Genomic DNA, 20,476 nt, shown 5'->3' with positions numbered 1-20,476 from the left:
ACAATACTCAGGTCACCGTTCGAACACCCCTCTGTTCTCCTGCAGTGGTTCAGTCCACCCTCAAAGTTCCTGAATGTTGATCTGTTCAAGCAGTTTGTTCCTGAAGTCGGCTCTTCAAGATCTTGGTTCCTGGCTGAAAATTTACAGCACAATAACTTGCGGAGGGGGCTCATGACAGTAACATGGCAGCCGCAGCGGTTCTCCGTTCATCTAGGACCGAAGATGCTAACTACAAGCTGCACTTCCGAAAGATAAATGACCAACAAGTGGATGATATCTGCCTGGACTTCTTCTACAAGCCACACACCATCACCCTTCTGACAGTTGCTGTGCTCAGTCTGATGTACTTCGCCTTCACCAGGTAAACTACACCTAACCTTTTTCCTGTTTAATGTATTTTCAAACCTATTTTCCAGCATTTCTTTTGTTGATTGGCGAAATCTTATTTTGACAGGGACGATGAAAAGTCAGACATCAACCTCCGTGTTGGTCTATTAGTGGTTGTTTCCTTCTTCTTGGTCATCAGCGTCCTGGCTTTTCCAAACGGTAAGCTACGTCACAGCCCTGACAATAGTGTCTCAACTGGCATTAAATGTAAATCAACATTTTAAATCAACCATAATTTCCTTATATTTTGCTTCCAACGAGCCAGGATGTTGTGTAGTCATTTAAAGTGGTCTTTGTCATTATTTCATGAAAGCTTATGATCTAGTGTGTGCCTAGAACTGAGGAAAGGGAACAAGCGAAGGACTGAAGAAGAGGGATAGGGTCTAAAACACTATAGAAAACTCCTACAGTAGAGATGCACCAATCTGAGATTTTGTGCCCAATTTCAGGTAATCAGTTTTTGTAAAGCTCTGATCTACCATTACTAATTTATGTCAGATTAAACCGTCTTCAGCATCTTGTGTTAATTATAAGCAGATGTAGCACGGTTAGCAGAGACCCTTGCTAGATTCCTTAACTGTGGGATTACCAGATTCTCTATGTTAAATTAGCGAGGTTGGAGGTTCAAAAGGATGAGGCAGCATTTTAGCTGCAATAGGTTCAGCCTGCGTAATCGCTGACATCTGTACCTTTTAAGCTATTTAACAGTGAATTAAGTGTTGACAAGCTTCAGTAGAAAATACAGCTTCCTTTCTTTTGTATTTATCCAAATTCTTTTTGAACACCTCACTGACACTGAAAACATAGTCTTCTAGCCCCAGTAACAATTTCCACACTGAAGAGTGTTGTTGTCAGCATGACCTGGTCCCATTTGTAGTTTAGGACCAGCAGGTCAAGTTTGATATCAAGTGTGACAATATAGCTATTGTTCAAAACCGTGATTTCTTGGAAGCAAAATATAACGAAATGATGGATGACTCAAGACCTTTCCCTATTATCATACCTACTGCCTGTGAGAGCTAAAAAACTACGCTGGATTTTCAAGCTTTACGTTGTTTAAACTCATGTTATCTGATTTGTCTGAATATCATCACTATGACTCACTGTCAAGGCTCAAGCCCAGTACTGGTAGAACAACTGCGTCTGCTTCCTGTAGTGATTGGTTTTTTCTTTCCTGTCTTATAATACTTATTTAATTTCATTTGTATTTTACATCTTATTGAGAGACTGTTTTTTTTACAGAATAGAATAAGGCTTTGTTTGTTTGTCTGTCAGCAGGGCAATTCATATGATTGCAGCAGCAAACTATAGACAAACACCACAAAATAAATAACAATGAAATATAAAGCTTGGGTGTTTAATTCACCATTGGTTGGTTAAATATAGGGATTTGCCGGGGTTTTCTAATATTTATGGCCAAAAAGACTATAATTTTCCTAAGGAGGAGGTACTTTGCTAATTACAGCACCCATCCACTTTAGCGTGGTGTTTTGAGCTTTCTCTGATATTTGTCTCATAAAAAGCACACTTAATTAAGTGACTGATGCTCTTGTTGTTAGGACCCTTTACAAGGCCTCACCCTGCAATATGGAGAATGGTGTTTGGTGAGTCATAAAGGTTACCAAAATATTTTCCTCAGATGCAAATCATTTTTGCCATAATTCTCACTCAGATGATCTTGTCTTTGGTAGGTCTTAGTGTGCTCTATTTCCTTTTTCTTGTCTTTCTCATCTTCCTCAATTGGGAACAAGTGAAGACTCTGATGTACTGGCTTGATCCGGATCTGCGTTGTGCCAAACGGGAAGCTGACATCATGGTAAGGATGGTTCAAGTCCTTGGTAGAAATGTAAAGAGTAAAGAAATGTGTTTTTTTATTGTTTTATTTTCAATCCTATCAAAGCATTAATAATTTCATCTAAAATGTTTAAAAAAAACAAAGAGTTTTTTTTTTGTCTGGTGGCTTTAAAATTCCATATACTGTAGCAGTACCAGTACATATAATGTGTAGTACCAGTACCATATAGAAATATGTGTAACCTTGGCAAAAAACACGATAAAGCTCTTTTTAGACATGATGGAAATGTGTTCAGATTTGTTCTGTCATGAAAGCAGTATAAAGTTATTCTAACAATGTTGTTTGAAATGCACATCAGATTAAAACCCTAGGATAATTAAAGATCTCTCCCTGAAGAATAGTCCAGATGAGAGAGGAATTTGGTCAGGACCTACTGGCTACTGTCGCTGTGTTCTTCTATAGGAATATGCTATAAATTGTACTGTGATAACATGGGAGCGCATCCTGAGCCACTTCGACATCTTTGCATTCGGCCACTTCGCAGGATGGGCCATGAAGGCTCTGCTGATCCGCAGCTATGGCCTGTGCTGGACGATCAGCATCACCTGGGAACTCACTGAGGTAACAAACATGGTGAACTGTTGGCTTAATGAGTCTTCATCAACTGTTGTAATTTTTGTTGTTGGTCTTGAATATGCTGTGTATCCTCATGGATGTACAGTGTTTTCAGAGATGTTGTTTCTGATATGTACAGTACTCTCCAAAATGATTGCCCCCCTAATAAACATGTGTAAAAACATTTTAAACAGAAAAATCATGGCATGAGGGGTTTTTCAATATATTCATCCTTTGTCTGACCTTAAGTTTTTGTTGCCAAAGCAGATGTTTCCAGGTATTCCTTGTAGAGTTTTAGCTCCACATGTCTGTTTTCCATCCTCATCACTGTATGTGGATCAGATTCACCATGTCAGTTGTTTTAAAGTTTTAAATTGACTATAGATATGGATTAGTTTAGGGGATGTTTTTTATAGCCAATTATCTCTTATTATTATTATTATTATTATTAATTGTCAATTATTGTCAATTATCATCTCTTCTGTCGATTATGATGGGCAATGTGAGAAACAAGTTGGATGAACTCCAATCCCTACAAAGGACCCAGCCAGAGTACCAGGCATGCAGTATTATGTGTTTTACTGAGACATGGCTGCAGGATCATATCCCAGACTCCACCGTCTCTCTGCCGGGCTTTTTAACCATACGAGCCGACAGAGATTTAAAGAGGAGTGGCAAATGTAAAGGAGGTGGACTGGCAGTACTTGTGAACAACAGATGGTGTAATCCAGGACATGTAACTGTGAAGTGTCATCTCTGCAGTCCAGATATTTAACTGTTGGCAGTAAGTTTTCGTCCATATTATTTACCCAGAGAGTTCACCGGTGTTATTTTGGCAACAGTTTATGTTCCACCTTCCGCTGTTGCCGACACTGCATGTGATGCCATCAGCTCAGTTGTTGCTAAGCTACAGACACAAAACCCCAATGCTTTTGTGGCAATTTCTAGTGATTTTAAGCATGCTTCATTCTCTGCTACACTTCCAACGTTTCAACAGTTTGTCAGCTGCTCTACCAGAGAAAACAAAACATTGGATTTGTTTTATGCAAATGTCAAGAACTCATACATCTCTACAGCAAGACCTCCTCTAGGCAAATCAGATCACAATCTTGTTTTTCTCTGCTTGAAATATAAGCCCCTTGTTCAGAGGCAACTTGTAATCACCAGTGACCTGAAGGACCTGCTTAACAAGAAAAGAAAGGCCTTCAGAGAGGGAGACAGAGAATTATTAAGGAGTATACAGAAGCAACTTAAAGTCAAGATAAGAGACAGCAAGGAGGTGTACAAGAAGAAGCTGGAGAGCAAGCTCCAGCAAAACAATATCAGAGATGTGTGGACAGGGATGAAGAAGATCACAGGCTTCAGGCAGAGGGATGATCAGACCAATGAAGGTCTGGACTGAACCAATGAACTGAACACATTCTTCAATAGGTTCAGTTAAGAAACAAGCTTCGCATCCTCCTCTCCTGCTCACAGCCAAACAGACATTCCACCCTCCTTTGACCCACAGGACCCACAGCTGTCCAGTAACACCTCAAATGTTTTATCTTCCACCTCAGCACTAGACCCAACTGCTTCTACATGTTTGCCTTCAACCATATCAGAAGATGCTGATGCTTCCTTTGCTTCCCCCTTCCACCTGTGTGTCTCAAGAAGTCAAGTGAAGATGCAACTGGAGAGACTGAATCGGAATAAGGCTGCAGGTCCAGATCATGTCAGCCCTAGAGTCCTGAAGGCCTGTGCAGAACAGCTCTGTGGGATTCTGCAGCACCTCTTCAACCTTAGCCTGGCCCAGAAGAAGGTTCTGGTGTTGTGGAAGACCTCCTGTCTTGTTCCTGTACCAAAGAAAACTCACCCATCAGTCCTCAATGACTATAGACCTGTTGCCCTGACATCTCACATCATGAAGGTCCTTGAGAGACTCCTGTTGGCCCACCTGAGTAACCAAGCAGTAAACCATCAGGACCCCCTTCAGTTTGCTTATCGCTGTGGAGTTGGAGTTGAAGATGCCATCATACACCTGCTTCAACAAACCCACTGTCATCTGGACAAAGCCAGCAGCACTGTGAGGATCATGTTCTTTGATTTCTCCAGTGCATTTAATACAATCCAACCTGATTTGCTTTGTCAGAAACTCCAGAAGACTCAGGTGGAGGCCTCAACAATCTCCTGGATCAAAGACTACCTGACAAATAGACCACAGTTTGTGAGACTGAAGGGTTATGAGTCTAACCAGGTAGTCAGCAGCACAGGAGCACCACAGGGGACTGTACTCTCACCATTCCTTTTCACTCTGTACACCTCAGACTTCCAGTACAAGACAGACTCCTGTCATCTGCAGAAATACTCGGATGATTCTGCAGTCGTGGGTTGGATCAGAGATGGACAAGAAGCTGAGTACAGGAAGGTAGTGGACCGCTTTGTGGCATGGTGTGGAAACAATCATCTCATTTTGAACGTGACTAAAACAAAGGAGATGATTGTAGATTTTAAGAGAAACAGGAATAAGTCAAAAACTATTTCCATCATGGGAGAAGAAGTGGAGGTGGTGGAGGAGTACAAATACCTCGGTGTTCACCTGGACAACAGACTAGAGTGGAGATGCAACTGTGAAGCCATCTACAAGAAGGGACAGAGCAGACTGTACTTCTTGAGGAAGCTTAGGTCCTTTGGTGTTTGCAGCAAGATGCTGCATATCTTCTATAAGTCTGTTGTGGAGAGTGTGATCTCTTCTGCCATCATCTGCTGGGGAAGCAGCATCAGAGCCAGGGACTTAAAAAAGCTCAACAAGCTGATAAAGAAGGCTGGCTCTGTTCTGGGGACTCCTCTGGAACCTCTGGAGATGATTGTGGAAAGACGGATTCTTCATAAAATGAAGAACATTATGGAGAACCCTGAGCATCCTCTTCATGAGACTGTCCTACAACAACAGAGTGTCTTCAGTCAGAGGCTTCTTCAGATCTGCTGTAAGACGGAGCGCTACAGGAGATCCTTCCTGCCCACAGCCATCAGCATCTACAACGGCTCTTTGAAGAAACCCTCATAGTATGAGCTACAACAACATTTGATTTCCCTTTGGGATTAATAAAGTATTTTTGAATTGAATTGAATTGAATTACTGGTCAGTACTCATCGGCCTTACTTGAATGACATGATTTCTTTTCCTTTCAATTTTGAAGACTTCCTAAGGGAGTGGGCATTTCTGTAACTTGATATTTATACATGAGGGAAACAGAAATTCACAGATAACTAATTTAAAGACTAGACAGGCGGATCAACGTAAAAATACCAAGTATGCATTGAAAACGCCTTAGTTATTATTATTTTTTTTCTTTAACAGTTTAAGGTATCAATAAATCCGGCTACTGGTGATATTTGTTTGAAGCAATTTTTCATAATGTGGGGTTTGTCTCCCCATGTTATTAATGTACATAAAATAAATGTTGCCATTTGTTGTGACATTATGCAGCAGAATTAGACTAGACTCTATCAGAGGAAGTTCTTCATCTCATTATATTTTTTCACATTTGCCAAGAGCAAATTTTCCCATTAAAATTTAAACCATTTGTTGTAGTTTTTTTTATTCACTTTGCTCTCTGTCCTCTTGACACTTTTTCACAGCTCTTCTTCATGCACCTTCTGCCAAACTTCGCAGAGTGCTGGTGGGATCAGGTGATTCTGGACATCCTCTTGTGTAACGGAGGAGGAATCTGGCTGGGGATGGCAGTCTGCCATTTTCTGGAGATGAGGACCTATCGCTGGGCCAGCATCAAGTCGGTGTTGTCTTCATTTGATTTTCTCATAGTATACACATTAATATGCATGGTAAGAGGAGGTGCTGAATGACTTAAACCATTGCTGTCCAAAGTGTGGCCCGGGGGCCAGTTGCAGCCCTTGCAAGGATTGTGTGCAGCCCCCGACTGCACTTCAAGAATAGTTGGCTCGCCGACACAGGTGGTTTTCCCTGACAAATTAAAATTTTAGTGACTACAATGCAAGGTTTTCTTTTTATAACTACACTTTTTCATTTCCTTTTGATGTTGTAGTAAATAGCATCACAAACACCTTGGCACTTTTACTTAAGATGAGACTTTGGCATCCATTTATTAAGCGTGGCTAAATACAGTAAGTGTTTTCGAAGAAAAAGGGACCCAGAAGACTCAGGTGGAGGCCTCAACAATCTCTTGGATTAAAGACTACCTGACAAACAGACCACAGTTTGTGAGACTGAAGGGTTGTGAGTCTAACCAGGTAGTCAGCAGCTCAGGAGCACCACAGGGGACTGTACTCTCACCATTCCTTTTCACTCTGTACACCTCAGACTTCCAGTACAAGACAGACTACTGTCATCTGCAGAATCAGAAAAGCTTTATTGCCAAGTACGTTTTTGGACATACAAGGAATTTGTTTTGGCGTAGTCGGTGCAATACAGTACAAATTAAACAGTATAAGCATATCTACAATATAATATAAATATAAGTGCACAGTTTTAAGTGAGTGAGAGTAAATATAGAGCAGTATAAGATGCAAGAGCAATACAACAGTGCAGATGATCATTGTGCAAGTAAAGCAGTGCAAGTAAAGCAGGAGTCCAAGCTGAGCGTTAATGTAACGCATAGAGTTACAGGTTACAGGTGACCTGTCAGCAAAAAAAGGGGGGTGTGGGTGAAAGGGAGAGTGTCAGTGTGGTTTCCGGGCTTTGTTAACCAGGCTGGTGGCAGATGAGAAAAAACTGTTCTTGTGGCGTGAGGTTTTGGTCCGGATGGACCGCAGCCTCCTGCCAGAGGGGAGAGTCTCAAAGAGTCTGTGACCGGGGTGGGAGGGATCAGCCAGAATCTTCCCTGCCCGCTTCAGGGTCCTGGAGGTGTACAGTTCCTGGAGCGACAGTAGACTGCAGCCAATCACCTTCTCAGCAGACCGAATGACACGCTGCAGCCTGCCCTTATCCTTGGCTGTAGCAGCGGCGTACCAGATGGTGATGGAGGAGGTGAGGATGGACTCAATGATGGCTGTGTAGAAGTGCACCATCATAGTCTTTGGCAGGTTGAATTTCTTCAGCTGCCGCAGGAAGAACATCCTCTGCTGGGCTTTCTTGATGAGGGAGCTGATGTTTGGCTCCCACTTGAGATCCTGGGAGATGATGGTTCCCAGGAAGCGGAAAGATTCCACAGTGTCAATTGTGGAGTCACAGAGGGTGATGGGGGCAGGTGGGGCTGGGTTCTGCCTGAAGTTCACAACCATCTCCACTGTCTTTAGAGCGTTGAGCTCAAGGCTGTTCTGGCTGCACCAGTCCAACAGATGGTCCACCTCCCATCTGTATGCGGACTCGTCACCATCAGAGATGAGTCCGATCAGGGTGGTGTCGTCTGCAAACTTCAGAAGCTTGACAGACTGGTGACTGGAGGTGCAGCTGTTGGTGTACAGGGAGAAGAGCAGAGGAGAGAGAACACAGCCTTGGGGGGAACCGGTGCTGATGGTCAGGGAGTCAGAGACGTGCTTCCCCAGCCTCACGCGCTGCTTCCTGTCAGACAGGAAGTCAGTGATCCACCTGCAGGTGGAGTCGGGCACACTCAGCTGGGAGAGCTTCTCCTGGAGCAGAGCAGGGACGATGGTGTTGAAGGCAGAGCTGAAATCCACAAACAGGATCCTGGCGTAGGTTCCTGTGGAGTCCAGGTGCCGGAGGATGAAGTGAAGGGCTAGGTTGACTGCATCATCTACAGACCTGTTGGCTCTGTAGGCAAACTGCAGGGGGTCCAGGAGGGGGTCGGTGATGTCTTTTAGGTGTGAGAGCACAAGGCGCTCAAAGGACTTCATCACCACAGAGGTCAGGGCGACGGGTCTGAAGTCATTAAGCCCTGTGGTCCTTGGCTTCTTGGGAACAGGGACGATGGTGGAGGACTTGAAGCAGGCTGGCACATGACATGTCTCCAGTGAGGTGTTAAAAATGTCTGTGAAGACTGGAGACAGCTGATCAGCGCAGTGCTTCAGGCTGGCTGGTGAGACAGAATCCGGACCAGCAGCTTTCCGGGGGTTCTGTCTCCTGAAGAGTTTGTTGACGTCCCTCTCCTGGATGGAAAGAGCCGTCCTCGGCGTGGGTAGGGGGCTGGTGGGGGGGAACTTCAGGGTGGGGGTTGGAGGTGCCAAGGCCCCTCTTGAGGTTGGGGAGGTGGGGGTGGTGGATTGTGGCTGCAGCTGTTGGGGGGCGTCGTGGGAGATGGTTGCAGGACTGTCCCTTTGTCTTTCAAAGCGGCAGTAGAACTCGTTCAGGTCGTTGGCGAGGCGTCGGTCGTTGATGGAGTGGGGGGCTTTCGGCTTGTAGTTGGTGATTTGCTTGAGCCCTTTCCAGACAGACGCAGAGTCGTTGGCTGAGAACTGGTTTTGGAGCTTCTCAGAGTACAGTCGTTTGGCCTCTTTCACTGCCTTGCCAAACTTGTACTTGGCCTCTCTGTATATGTCTTTGTCCCCACTCCTGAAGGCCTCTTCCTTATCCAGTCTTAACCTTCTGAGTTTAGCTGTGAACCAGGGTTTGTCGTTGTTGTAACTCACCCTGGTGCATGATGGTACACAGCTGTCCTCACAGAAGCTGATGTAGGAAGTCACAGCCTCTGTGTACGACTCCAGAAATACTCGGATGATTCTGCAGTCGTGAGGTGGATCAGAGATGGACAAGATGCTGAGTACAGGAAGGTGGTGGACCTCTTTGTGGCATGGTGTGGAAACAATCATCTCATTTTGAACGTGACTAAAACAAAGGAGATGATTGTAGATTTTAAGAGAAACAGGAATAAGTCAAAAACTATTTCTATCATGGGAGAAGAAGTGGAGGTGGTGGAGGAGTATAAATACCTCGGTGTTCACCTGGACAACAGACTAGAGTGGAGATGCAACTGTGAAGCCATCTACAAGAAGGGACAGAGCAGACTGTACTTCTTGAGGAAGCTTAGGTCCTTTGGTGTTTGCAGCAAGATGCTGCATATCTTCTATAAGTCTGTTGTGGAAAGTGTGATCTCTTCTACCATCACCTCCTGGGGAAGCAGCATCAGAACCAAGGACTTAAAAAAGCTCAACAAGCTGATAAAGAAGGCTGGCTCTGTTCTGGGGACTCCTCTGGAACCTCTGGAGATCATTGTGGAAAGACGGATTCTTCATAAAATGAAGAACATTATGGAGAACCCTGAGCATCCTCTTCATGAGACTGTCCTACAGCAACAGTGTCTTCAGTCAGAGGCTTCTTCAGATCTGCTGTAAGACGGAGCGCTACAGGAGATCCTTCCTGCCCACAGTCATCAGCATCTACAACGGCTCTTTGAAGAAACCTTCATAATATGAGCTATAACAACATTTAATTTCCCTTTGGGATTAATAAAGTATTTTTGAATTGAATTGAATATCCCTGTCCTGTCACTGAAGATAAAAATCATTTCTAGACCAAGGATGGAAAACATATGGTGCTCTTTTCATGAGGCAATTGTCACAGACTCTTTTCAGATCCACTGTGATTTACAGATCCCTTTTATACAAAAATCTAACTACTTGGTTTCAGGTAAAATACAGGATTTTTAGTTCTTTGTCGAGAAAGTAAAAACAAAATGAGAATATAATAATTTTTGCACTTTCAACTTGATGATGTCCTCAATGGCAAAATGTTTGGACAGCACTGGCTTAAAGGATCTTAATGTAATTGTTGATGCTTGAAAAGTTGGTAAACCCCTGAGATATTTATAATATTTCTTCATATTATTTTTATTTCTGACTCAAACATCTTTTAACTTAATGGGAGTTGTTAGAACACCCTCAACATTAAGTCATTTTCCTTTATTGTGAAGAACTGACGCACATGTGACTCATTCCGTGGAAATGGTGGTGGACTTTCGGAGAACACCACCCCATACACCCCCCTCACCATCCTCAACAACACTGTATCGGCCGTGGACCACTTCAGGTTCTTAGGAAACACCATCTCTGAGGACCTGAGATGGTCTTCACACATAGACACTGTTCGAAAGAAGGCCCAGCAGAGACTGTACTTCCTGAGGCAACTCAAGAAGTTCAACCTTCCACAGGAGCTGCTAAAATCTCTGCAGACCCAACACACCCTGCACATAAACTGTTTAAAGTTTTACCTTCAGGCTGCCGCTACCGAGCGCTGTTTACTAAAACCAGGCGCCACAGAGACAGTTTCTTCCCCCAGGCTGTTTCTTTGTTGAACATTTAATAGAGTACAAAACAACAGCATACAGATGTTGCAAATTCCTTGTTTGCATGTTCAAACTTGGCAATAAAGCTGATTCTGATTCATTCCTAATATTTTGTGTCTGTTCAGAGAAATCCACTCGACTACGGGGAAAATAAAGCGAGCCGTGCTTCAGTTCACTCCAGCCAGCTGGACCTACGTGCGCTGGTTTGATCCAAAGTCCTCCTTCCAGAGGCTGGCAGGAATCTACATCTTTATGATCTTATGGCAGGTTGTGTCCTCCTTCTGTTTTCTGTTTTTCCAAAAACACCTGTAATAGTGTCTTTGGTGTATGGGCAATAGCGATCCAGTGTTTATTCTTTCATCTTTTACTTATTTTTCTTTTGTTAAAGCTAATAAGAAATTTCAGACAATGAGCTTTATTTAAATACATTCCTGAGAACATCATTAACTATAACCTGTTTCTTTTAATTACATCTGCAGCTGACTGAGCTGAACACGTTTTTCCTGAAGCACATCTTCGTCTTCCAGGCGTCTCACCCCCTCAGCTGGTGTCGTATCCTGCTAGTTGGATTCATCACAGCACCCACAGTGCGGTGTGTTCAGTCTTCCAAATAACATCTTTAACACTCTTCTTGTAAGAAGAAGTGATTCATGATAAAATTAGATAATCTAGCTCGGGGCTTAATAAAAGTGTCCTTCGATGTGGAAATAATCTTTCCCCAGAAATAGCTTGTGGGTAAATGTTATAGTGTTCTTGAATTTCATGTTGCGAGATCATTTGACTTTGTATTCACCATGACTCTTAATAATCCTATGAGTACGTGTTTCGTTCTTGACAAATCTCCTCCTCATCCCTTTCCAGGCAGTATTACGCTTACCTGACCGACACTCAGTGTAAACGGGTCGGTACACAGTGTTGGGTGTTTGGGTAAGTTTCTCAAATTGTGTTGATTATACAAAGTTACACTTTTAGTCCAATGAAATAGCTGCATTAAAAGTAGCTAATATCTTCTAGCCACAGCCCCTTCATCACCCTTTGGGACCCGGCTGTTAAATATAAGACAGAAATTACCTTTTGTTGTATAAATACAGCATTTAATTTGAGTACATTCATTCGGTGTGTTCTTCAGTGTTGTTTTGTTGTAAGCTGAAAGTGCCACTATTTAAAATGAAAATAAAATAAATGCAACTGAAACTTTCTTTTGTTTTGAAATTTGCTTTTGGTGAATGTTGATCAAAGCATGTTGAAACTCATAAATAGCAATCCAGGACTTTCTTATTTCCTGTGCTATTTATTTGAGATGACACAACGGCCAGAGATTTTCCTTTCCACTTCTCAAAATGGGAAAGACAAGAAAGCATCCTATTAAAGTAAACCAGATGTGTTATTTCCTTAAGTCAGAGAATGGCTACAAGAAAATCACTGTTGGCTTAAACGTGCAAATTTAATACAACTGGAAATGTGACAAACAAGGCAAGACGAGAACCCAAGCTTATCTTTCCGCCATGCACAGAGATAATGGTAATTATTTTACAATATCTTTACCATGGGTCTATTAATAATGGAATTTGCTTAAATCAAACTTTGATTTTTGGTTAATAGTCATAATCAAAATAATTGTTCCTCTTGGAGTCTGCTTTAGTTTTCATATTTAGAACAGCATAGCAAAACAGGCCATTCAGACCATTGACCTCACATTAAACACATAAAGCTGATGGCCTCAGTCTGTGGGAGTTGCTATAGCAACAGGACGAGCCCTCGCCATCAGTATGAAATGCTTAACAATGCGATTTTCTTTTTCTTTTTTTTTTTTTTATGTATTCCAGCAAGTAACTCTGTATCATATAGCTCTGAGCTGGAAGGGGTGGGAGAGGAATACAGACGTGTCTGTGGACCAGATTGAGTCCACATTGCTGTTGCAGTGAAATGTTTTGCCAAAAGAGGGAGCAGTTGTTTCATACTGCATCATGTTTAAAATTTTCAAATCCAGAACACAATTTGACTGATTGTATATTTGCTTTATTGTTGTTTTTCCTTCAGAGCCATTGCATTCCTGGAAGCTCTCGCTTGTGTGAAATTTGGTCTTGACTTGTTTTCCAAGACTCAGATTTGGCATGTGGTCCTCTGGTTGCTCTGCCTGGTAAGAAAACATATTTATCTACATCTGTATATGTGTTTTTTAGTTGTTTTTCTTTTTTTTTTTTGGGACAATCACAGTGTGGACCAAAACCAGAGTGGTCTCCCAATTGGAGACCTCTTTTCACTTGGAACAAGTTAGAACGAGATAAGGTCAAACTTGATGTCCTTGGTTTGTTGTGGTTTGAAGGGTAGAGTAGAGGGGTAAGAAATGTGTTGTCCCCGTGGAACGTTGCCATTGATGTTTGCACATATATTGTTTTTTGTGATTTGCAGAAGTATTCATACCCCTTGACCTTTTTCACATTTAGTCACGTTACAACCAAGAAGTTCAATGTATTTTATTGAGATGTTGTGTGATAGACCAACACAATGTGGTGCCTTGTTTGGTGCTGGAAGGAAACCTGGATTCGTTAATCTTTTACAAATGAAATTCTGAAAAGCATGAACTTGTATTCAGCCCCCCTGATTCTATACTTTGTATAACCATTTTTTACGGCCAGATATTTTCTAAAAGCCAGATTTGTGCAGACAGCACAACTAATAGTTGTCCTTTTGACAGATTTCCCCACCTGAGTTGTGGATATCTGCTGCTTCTCCAGAAGTACCACAGGCCTCTTGGCTTCTTGCGGTTTCTGGTTGCATTGTGACAAAATGTGGACAACCTCAAAGGGGTACGAATCCTTTTACACGGTACTGAGTTATTCACCTGTTGTATTCGCTGTGTAATCATAGTAACTCCCCCAAAAATGAGTTAATATTGTTTTAGCATTATATACAGGCGGCTTTTGTCTTTTGCAGCCTGTAGGTTTTGCAGATATGTTTTCAGATTCTGCAGCAAAACAGGTCCCATTTTTCTGGTTTATTTTCACTGCTAACAGAAACGATCCATACGAAGTTATGCTGGCTGACCTTTTTATTGTCATTTTATTCAGGCACTCATCACACTCCTGTGCCTGTATGGCATGGTTTGGTATGAACAAAATAAGCTAAAGGTGAGATCCTTCTGTTGCTCTTGTCACTGATGTCATTATGTATCCATTAACCATTAACTCATTAGGAGTTAAGTGTAGTAGTATTTGTTATTTTTTAATTGATTTTACTTGTGTGCCACATGAGTACATAACTAATCTGTACGTGTTTGAACTCCAGCTGGGTTTTAACTGATCAGCTGTTTGTTTGTTTTTTCATTCAATGACATTCAAATCAATTTATAACTTTTATGCAAAGGGTTTTCTTTCTGGCTTTTGGGTGCATGTTGCCTCTCTGTCTCTCTCTGATTAAATGGCCCCATCAAATAAATCAGACCACTTTACTTGTGTATTTGTTTTTCATAGTTGGGTAGACTTGTAAAATTAGCATGGAATCCAAAAATAATAATTTCCCCAAATGTAGCAGTGACGGTTTTTACTCAAAATACTTAAATAAAAGGTTGTTTTTTTTAACCTAAAATACACAGATATAAAACTGCCCCAGATGAGATTAATAATTAAAAGGAATAAAGTTTTTAGCAATCATAACAAAATAGGCAGGTAATTAAAGATTACTACAATATACAAACCTTTTTAGCTTTCTCATTTATAGTAATTATTTATTATTAAGATGAAGGGTATAGGTTAAAAGTTTTATTCGTTGATTTATTTGTTGAAATTAAAGAGGGCACCATGTCCCTGAATTTGTTTTTGTTAACAGAGCATTGGTTTACAAAATGAGGACCCAGACGACAGAGGTGTTTTTGACCCATGTTGTTTGAGATCTGAAGGCCATACAGGTCAGTCTCTTAACACAGAAGTTTTTTCACTAAACTTGTCTGTTAATATTCACCATAGCTGTGTTTTTGGCTTTTTTGTCTGTTGCTCCGTAGATCCGACAGATTTAATGGAACATTTAGAGCCAACAAAACGGAGGAAGGGCCCTGCTAGGAAAGGAGTTGTGAGCAGCCAAGAGAGAAAGAAACAATGAACACCAAGCACAAAAAATATCCATACACTTTTTTTTTGTGTGTGAAAAAGACTAATGGATGGTGTATTTAATACTTAATTGATAGTTACACAATATTAGTGGTTTTATGAGTTTCTGAGAACCAAAAAGCTCTGATAAAGGTGGCATTAAGATTAAGCTAAAACCTCAAATAAGTAAAGTTTTATTGACCTGCATTAACAGGCTCAAGTGGACCGTTAAATCTCCCATCAGCACTCTTTTGATGTTTTTTCACAGCAGCATGATTGTTAAATATGGACTCCGGTCCAAATTGCACTGTTTATACTTTTTGTAAAATCTTTTGCAATTTTTTTGTTTTTTGTTTTTTTTGGGCCAAAACTGATTTTGCACTTGTATCAGAGACTGTTAAGCAGGGTTTTAAGTGCTTCTCTTCAATGAAAGCTGCACTTTTAAGGATGTAGGAGGTTATGTACTGACTGCTAATCAGACCAAACTACTGTTACTGAAGCCTCTGAACTCAGTGCATTTTATTCTGGCTACTGTTGAACAACTAGTCAAAGTGTATCTTTGACAGTTGAGATGAGCAGCAGATGTTAACTGTTTGATTGGAAATATATATGTTTAAACACTGACAGTTTGTACTTGGTCATTATCCAGGGTTATTAAGCTATGTTTATAATTGAAGATAAGACTTGAGTTGTTACATTGTCAGTTCTTCACCTTCAGTTGTTTGCATTTATTGTAATTATTTTGAACAAACTTTACTTAACACTAACATACTTGAGTAATTTCAGTCCCTTGAAATGTAAAGTTTTACATTAAAATAACACTTCATGTAATAAACAATGTATTAATAGATGTGTTGTTGGAAACTGCACAATGATGCTACGGGATGTTTCTAGCTTGATTTTTCTACTGTTTAATGCTGATATGGAAGTAAATTTCTGTTTTATTCAATCATCTTGAAAATGTTGTATTGCTCTCGCCGTCCCAGACTTATTTACATTAAAAGAAGTTCAGAAATCTTATCGTGTTTAGCTCTACACCGCTTGTGTGTTATGACTGAAATATCTGCCAGCATTTAGAGTCAGATACATGAGAGAAGAGAGAGCGAGAGAGATACATATATACAGCAGTTGCTTAGTCAAGTAGGTCCATTGGCTTTGGAAGGTGAACCTCTGCCCCAGTCTCAAGCCTTCCGCAGCCTTTAACAGGTTTTCTTCCAGGTTTTTCCAGTATTAAGCTCCATCCTTCTTTCCATCAGCTCTGACTAGCCTACCATCCCTGCTGAAGTAAAGTATCCCCACAGCATGATGCTGCCACTGCCATACTTTAGCATGGAGATGGTGTGCTCAAGTTAATATTTTTTGACCACAAAATAGTGTTTAACACATTGGCCAAAAACTTTAACTTTGGTCTTAAGAGGAAAGCTTACATCATGGATATTATTAACTAAAAAAAATTCTGAATAGTATTAGGCATTTTTATTCATTCCACCATATGTCTGAATTTATCTTTACAAGTCAGTGGTGTAATGCACAACTGTTCTGTTTTATTCATTAGTGGATATTGGCTTTCAAAATGGTTTGCAGGAGTCCCAAAGTGTTAGAAATATCTTTGTGATCTCAGTGACTTTGTTTCTTATCTGTTATTGTATTTCATTAAATCAGGGTATGATATTTTGCTTTTAGCCTACATGTTACACAGTCTCTATTTAAGTGATTTCAGATACTCGTACTCGTCATCTTCCGCTTTATCCGGGACTGGGTCGCGGGGGCAGCAGACTCAGCAGAGACGCCCAGATGTCCCTCTCTCCAGACACCTCCTCCAGGGGAGGCCAAGGCGTTCCCAGGCCAGCCGAGAGACATAGTCCCTCCAGCGTGTCCTGGGCCGTCCCCTGGAACTCCTCCCTGTGGGATGTGTCTGGAACACCTCCCGAGGAAGGCGTCCAGGAGGCATCTGGTATAGATGCCCAAGCCACCTCAACTGGCTCCTCTCGATGTGGAGGAGCAGCGGCTCTACTCCGAGCCTCTCCCGGATGGCTGAGCTCCTCACCCTATCTCTAAGGGAGTGCCTTACGGAGGAAGCTCATTTCAGCCGCTTGTATCCGGGATCTTGTTCTTTCGGTCATGACCCAAAGTTCATGGCCATAGGTGAGGGTAGGAACGTAGACCGACCGGTAAATTGTGAGCTTTGCTTTTCGGCTCAGCTCTCTCTTCACCACAAAGGACCGGCACAGCGCCCCCATTACTGTGGCAGCCGCACCGATCCGTCTGTCGATCTCCCGCTCTATTCTTCCCTCACTTGTGAACAAGACCCCGAGATACTTAAACTCCTCCACTTGAGGCAGGAACTCCCCTCCAACCTGAAGAGGACAAGCCACCCTTTTCCAGTCGAGAACCATGGCCTCGGACTTGGAGGAGCTGATCTTCATCCCAGCCGCTTCACACTCGGCTGCGAACCGCCCCAGCGCATGCTGTAGGTCTTGGCTAGAGGGGGCCAGCAGGACCACGTCATCTGCAAAAAGAAGAGACGAAATCCTCTGGTCCCCAAACCAGACCCCCTCCGTCCCTTGGCTGCGCCTAGAAATCCTGTCCATAAAAGTTATGAACAGGACCTGTGACAAAGGGCAGCCCTGCCGGAGTCCAACATGCACCGGGAACAGATCCGGCTTAGAGCCGGCAATGCGAACCAAACTCCTGCTCCGCTTGTACAGAGACCGGATGGCCCCTAGTAAAGAGCCACCGATTCCATACTCCTGGAGCACCCCCCACAGGGCATCACAAGGGACACAGTCGAATGCTTTCTCCAGGTCCACAAAACACATGTTCCCTCCTTGAACCGCCACCTTAACGTGGTGGAGGGGTTTGAGTGCTTGAATGATCCTAGAGGCTATGTTGTCTGGGGCTTAAATGCCCCTGGTAGGGTCTCCCATGGCAAACAGGCTCTAGGTGACGGGTCAGACAAAGAGCGGTTCGAAAATCCCTCATGACGACTACAGAATCGAGGCACGTGACGTTGCCTGGTACGGCAGAGCCGGGGTCCCACCCTGGAGCCAGGCCTGGGGTCGGGACTCGTCGGAAAGCGCCTGGTGGCCGGGTTGCTCCTCGCGGGACACGGCCGGGCCAAGCCCGAACGAGAGACGCGAGACACGCCCCCAGTGGGCCCACCACCTGCAGGGGGAACCGTGAGGGACCGGTGCAAAGAGGATTGGGCGGCGGACGAAGGTGGACACCTCAGCGGCCCGATCCTCGGATGCTTAGGCTGGCTCTAGGGATGTGGAATGTCACCTCGCTGGGGGGGAAGGAGCCTGAGCTGGTGCGGGAGGTCGAGAGATATCGACTAGAAATAGTCGGGCTCGCCTCCACGCACAGCGTGTGCTCTGGAACCCATCTCCTCGAGAGGGGCTGGACTCTCTTCTACTCTGGAGTGGCCCGTGGGGAGAGGCGGCGTGTTGGGGTGGGTTTACCCCAGTGGATGAGAGGGTCGCATCCCTGCGCCTTCAGGTTGGGGAGAGGTCTCTGACTATCATTTCGGCCTTCGGGCCGAGTGGTAGTGCGGAGTATCCGGCCTTCTTGGCGTCCCTGTCGGGGGTGCTGGATAGTGCCCCTCCTGGGGACTCCATTATTCTGCTGGGGGACTTCAACGCCCACATGGGAAACGACAGTGACACCTGGAGAGGCGTGAATGGGAGGAATGGCCTCCCTGTTCTGAATCCAAGCGGTGTTTTGTTATTGGACTTCTGTGCTAGTCACGGATTGTCCATAATGAACACCATGTTCAAACATAAGGGTGTCCATCAGTGCACTTGGCACCAGGATACCTTAGGCAGGAGGTCAATGATCAACTTTGTTGTCGTATCATCAGACCTTCGGCCACATGTTTTAGACGCTCGGGTGAAGAGAGGGGCTGAGCTGTCCACTGATCACCACCTGGTGGTGAGTTGGATCCGCTGGAGGAGGAGAAAGCCGGACAGACTTGGCAGGCCCAAGCGCATAGTGAGGGTCTGCTGGGAGCGTCTGGCGGATCCCTTGGCCAGGGATGTATTGAACTCTCACCTCCGGGAGAGCTTTGACCAGATTCCGAGGGATGTTGGAGACATAGAGTCCGAATGGACCATGTTCTCCACATCTATTGTCGATGCTGCTGCCCATAGCTGCGGCCGTAAGGTCTGCGGTGCCTGTCGCAGCAGCAATCCCCGAACCCGGTGGTGGACACCGGCAGTAAGGGATGCTGTCAAGCTGAAGAAGGAGTCCTATCGGCTGTGGTTGGCTTGTGGGAGTCCTGAGGCGGCTGACGGGTACCTTGGGGCCAAGCGTGCCGCGGCCCGGGCGGTGGCAGAGGCAAAAACTCGAACCTGGGAGGAGTTCGGTGAGGCCATGGAGAAGGACTACCGGTTGGCCCCGAAGCGATTCTGGCAAACCGTCCGGCGCCTCAGGAGGGGGAAGCAGTGCTTCGCCAACACTGTTTACAGTGGGGTGGGGAGCTGCTGACCTCGACTGGGGACATTATCGGGCGGTGGAAGGAGTACTTTGAGGATCTCCTCAATCCTGCCATCACGCATTTCCTGGTGGAAACAGAGCCTGAGGACTCGGGATTGGACTCTTTCATCACCCAGGCTGAAGTCAGCGAGGTGGTTAAAAAGCTCCGTGGTGGCAAGGCTTCGGGGTTGGATGAGATCCGCCCTGAGTACCTCAAGTCTTTGGATGTTGTGGGGCTGTCATGGTTGACACGCCTCTTCAACATTGCGTGGCGGACAGGGACAGTGCCTTTGGATTGGCAGACTGGGGTGGTGGTCCCCCTACATAAGAAGGGTGACCGGAGGGTGTGTTCCAACTACAGGGGGATCACACTCCTCAGCCTCCCTGGTAAGGCCTACACCAGGGTATATAAATATTCAGATATTTATAGGTAATTGTTAATTACACAACGGAGGGGGTGTGCAATTACTTTTTCACATAGAGCCAGGTTGATTTGGGTAGCTTTTTCCCCTTAATAAATAAAATCCTAATTTAAAAATAGCTTTTTGTATTCCCTAGGAATCTCTTTGTCTCACATTAAATTTTGTTCGATGATCTGAGACAGAAAATCAAAAACAGAAAAAAATGTCAGCGGCACAACACTTTTAAAATAGCACTGTGAATTTGTATTGTGAAAATATTTGTGAAATAACAGTGAGGTTTATATGTTTTCACGCCTTCCTCCCATCTCTGAACACCAAAAAGAAATTACTTTAATGATTTCATTTTTTATTTCATTCACTTGTTGTAGCTGTTATCAAACATTATATCAAAGTGCACACTTACTTACACTTAAAATATTTGCTTATTATTCTTCTTTGTCAAATTAACTAAAACTCTATACCTTCACTGAATGCTTTGTGGGTGTTCTGTTGACAGAAAAA

At 43.6% G+C, this 20,476-nt stretch overlaps 1 protein-coding gene across 2 annotated transcripts; it reads left to right on the top strand.

The window, feature by feature from the left end:
* Positions 1-59: 59 nt before the first annotated feature.
* Positions 60-16,100, top strand: ptdss1b (phosphatidylserine synthase 1b). Of its 2 annotated transcripts, none has more exons than XM_047383489.1 (13): positions 60-361; positions 455-546; positions 1,947-1,991; positions 2,139-2,203; positions 2,645-2,803; positions 6,419-6,570; positions 11,121-11,262; positions 11,475-11,587; positions 11,857-11,922; positions 13,036-13,135; positions 14,067-14,126; positions 14,824-14,902; positions 14,996-16,100. In XM_047383489.1, exons 1-13 carry the CDS (start codon positions 183-185, stop codon positions 15,091-15,093), a joined length of 1,350 nt encoding a protein of 449 aa, XP_047239445.1. In that variant the 5' UTR covers positions 60-182; the 3' UTR covers positions 15,094-16,100. The 2 variants fall into 2 exon arrangements, with proteins under 2 accessions (XP_047239445.1, XP_047239444.1); XM_047383488.1 differs by having other exon boundaries at positions 2,079-2,203.
* The last annotated feature ends 4,376 nt before the right edge of the window (positions 16,101-20,476 follow it).

This window comes from Girardinichthys multiradiatus, chromosome 13 (genome assembly GCF_021462225.1).
Source record: "Girardinichthys multiradiatus isolate DD_20200921_A chromosome 13, DD_fGirMul_XY1, whole genome shotgun sequence".
Lineage (NCBI taxonomy): Eukaryota > Metazoa > Chordata > Actinopteri > Cyprinodontiformes > Goodeidae > Girardinichthys > Girardinichthys multiradiatus.
The sequence above is the reverse complement of the archived record's forward strand: the minus strand, read 5'-3'. Positions and strand labels throughout refer to the sequence as shown.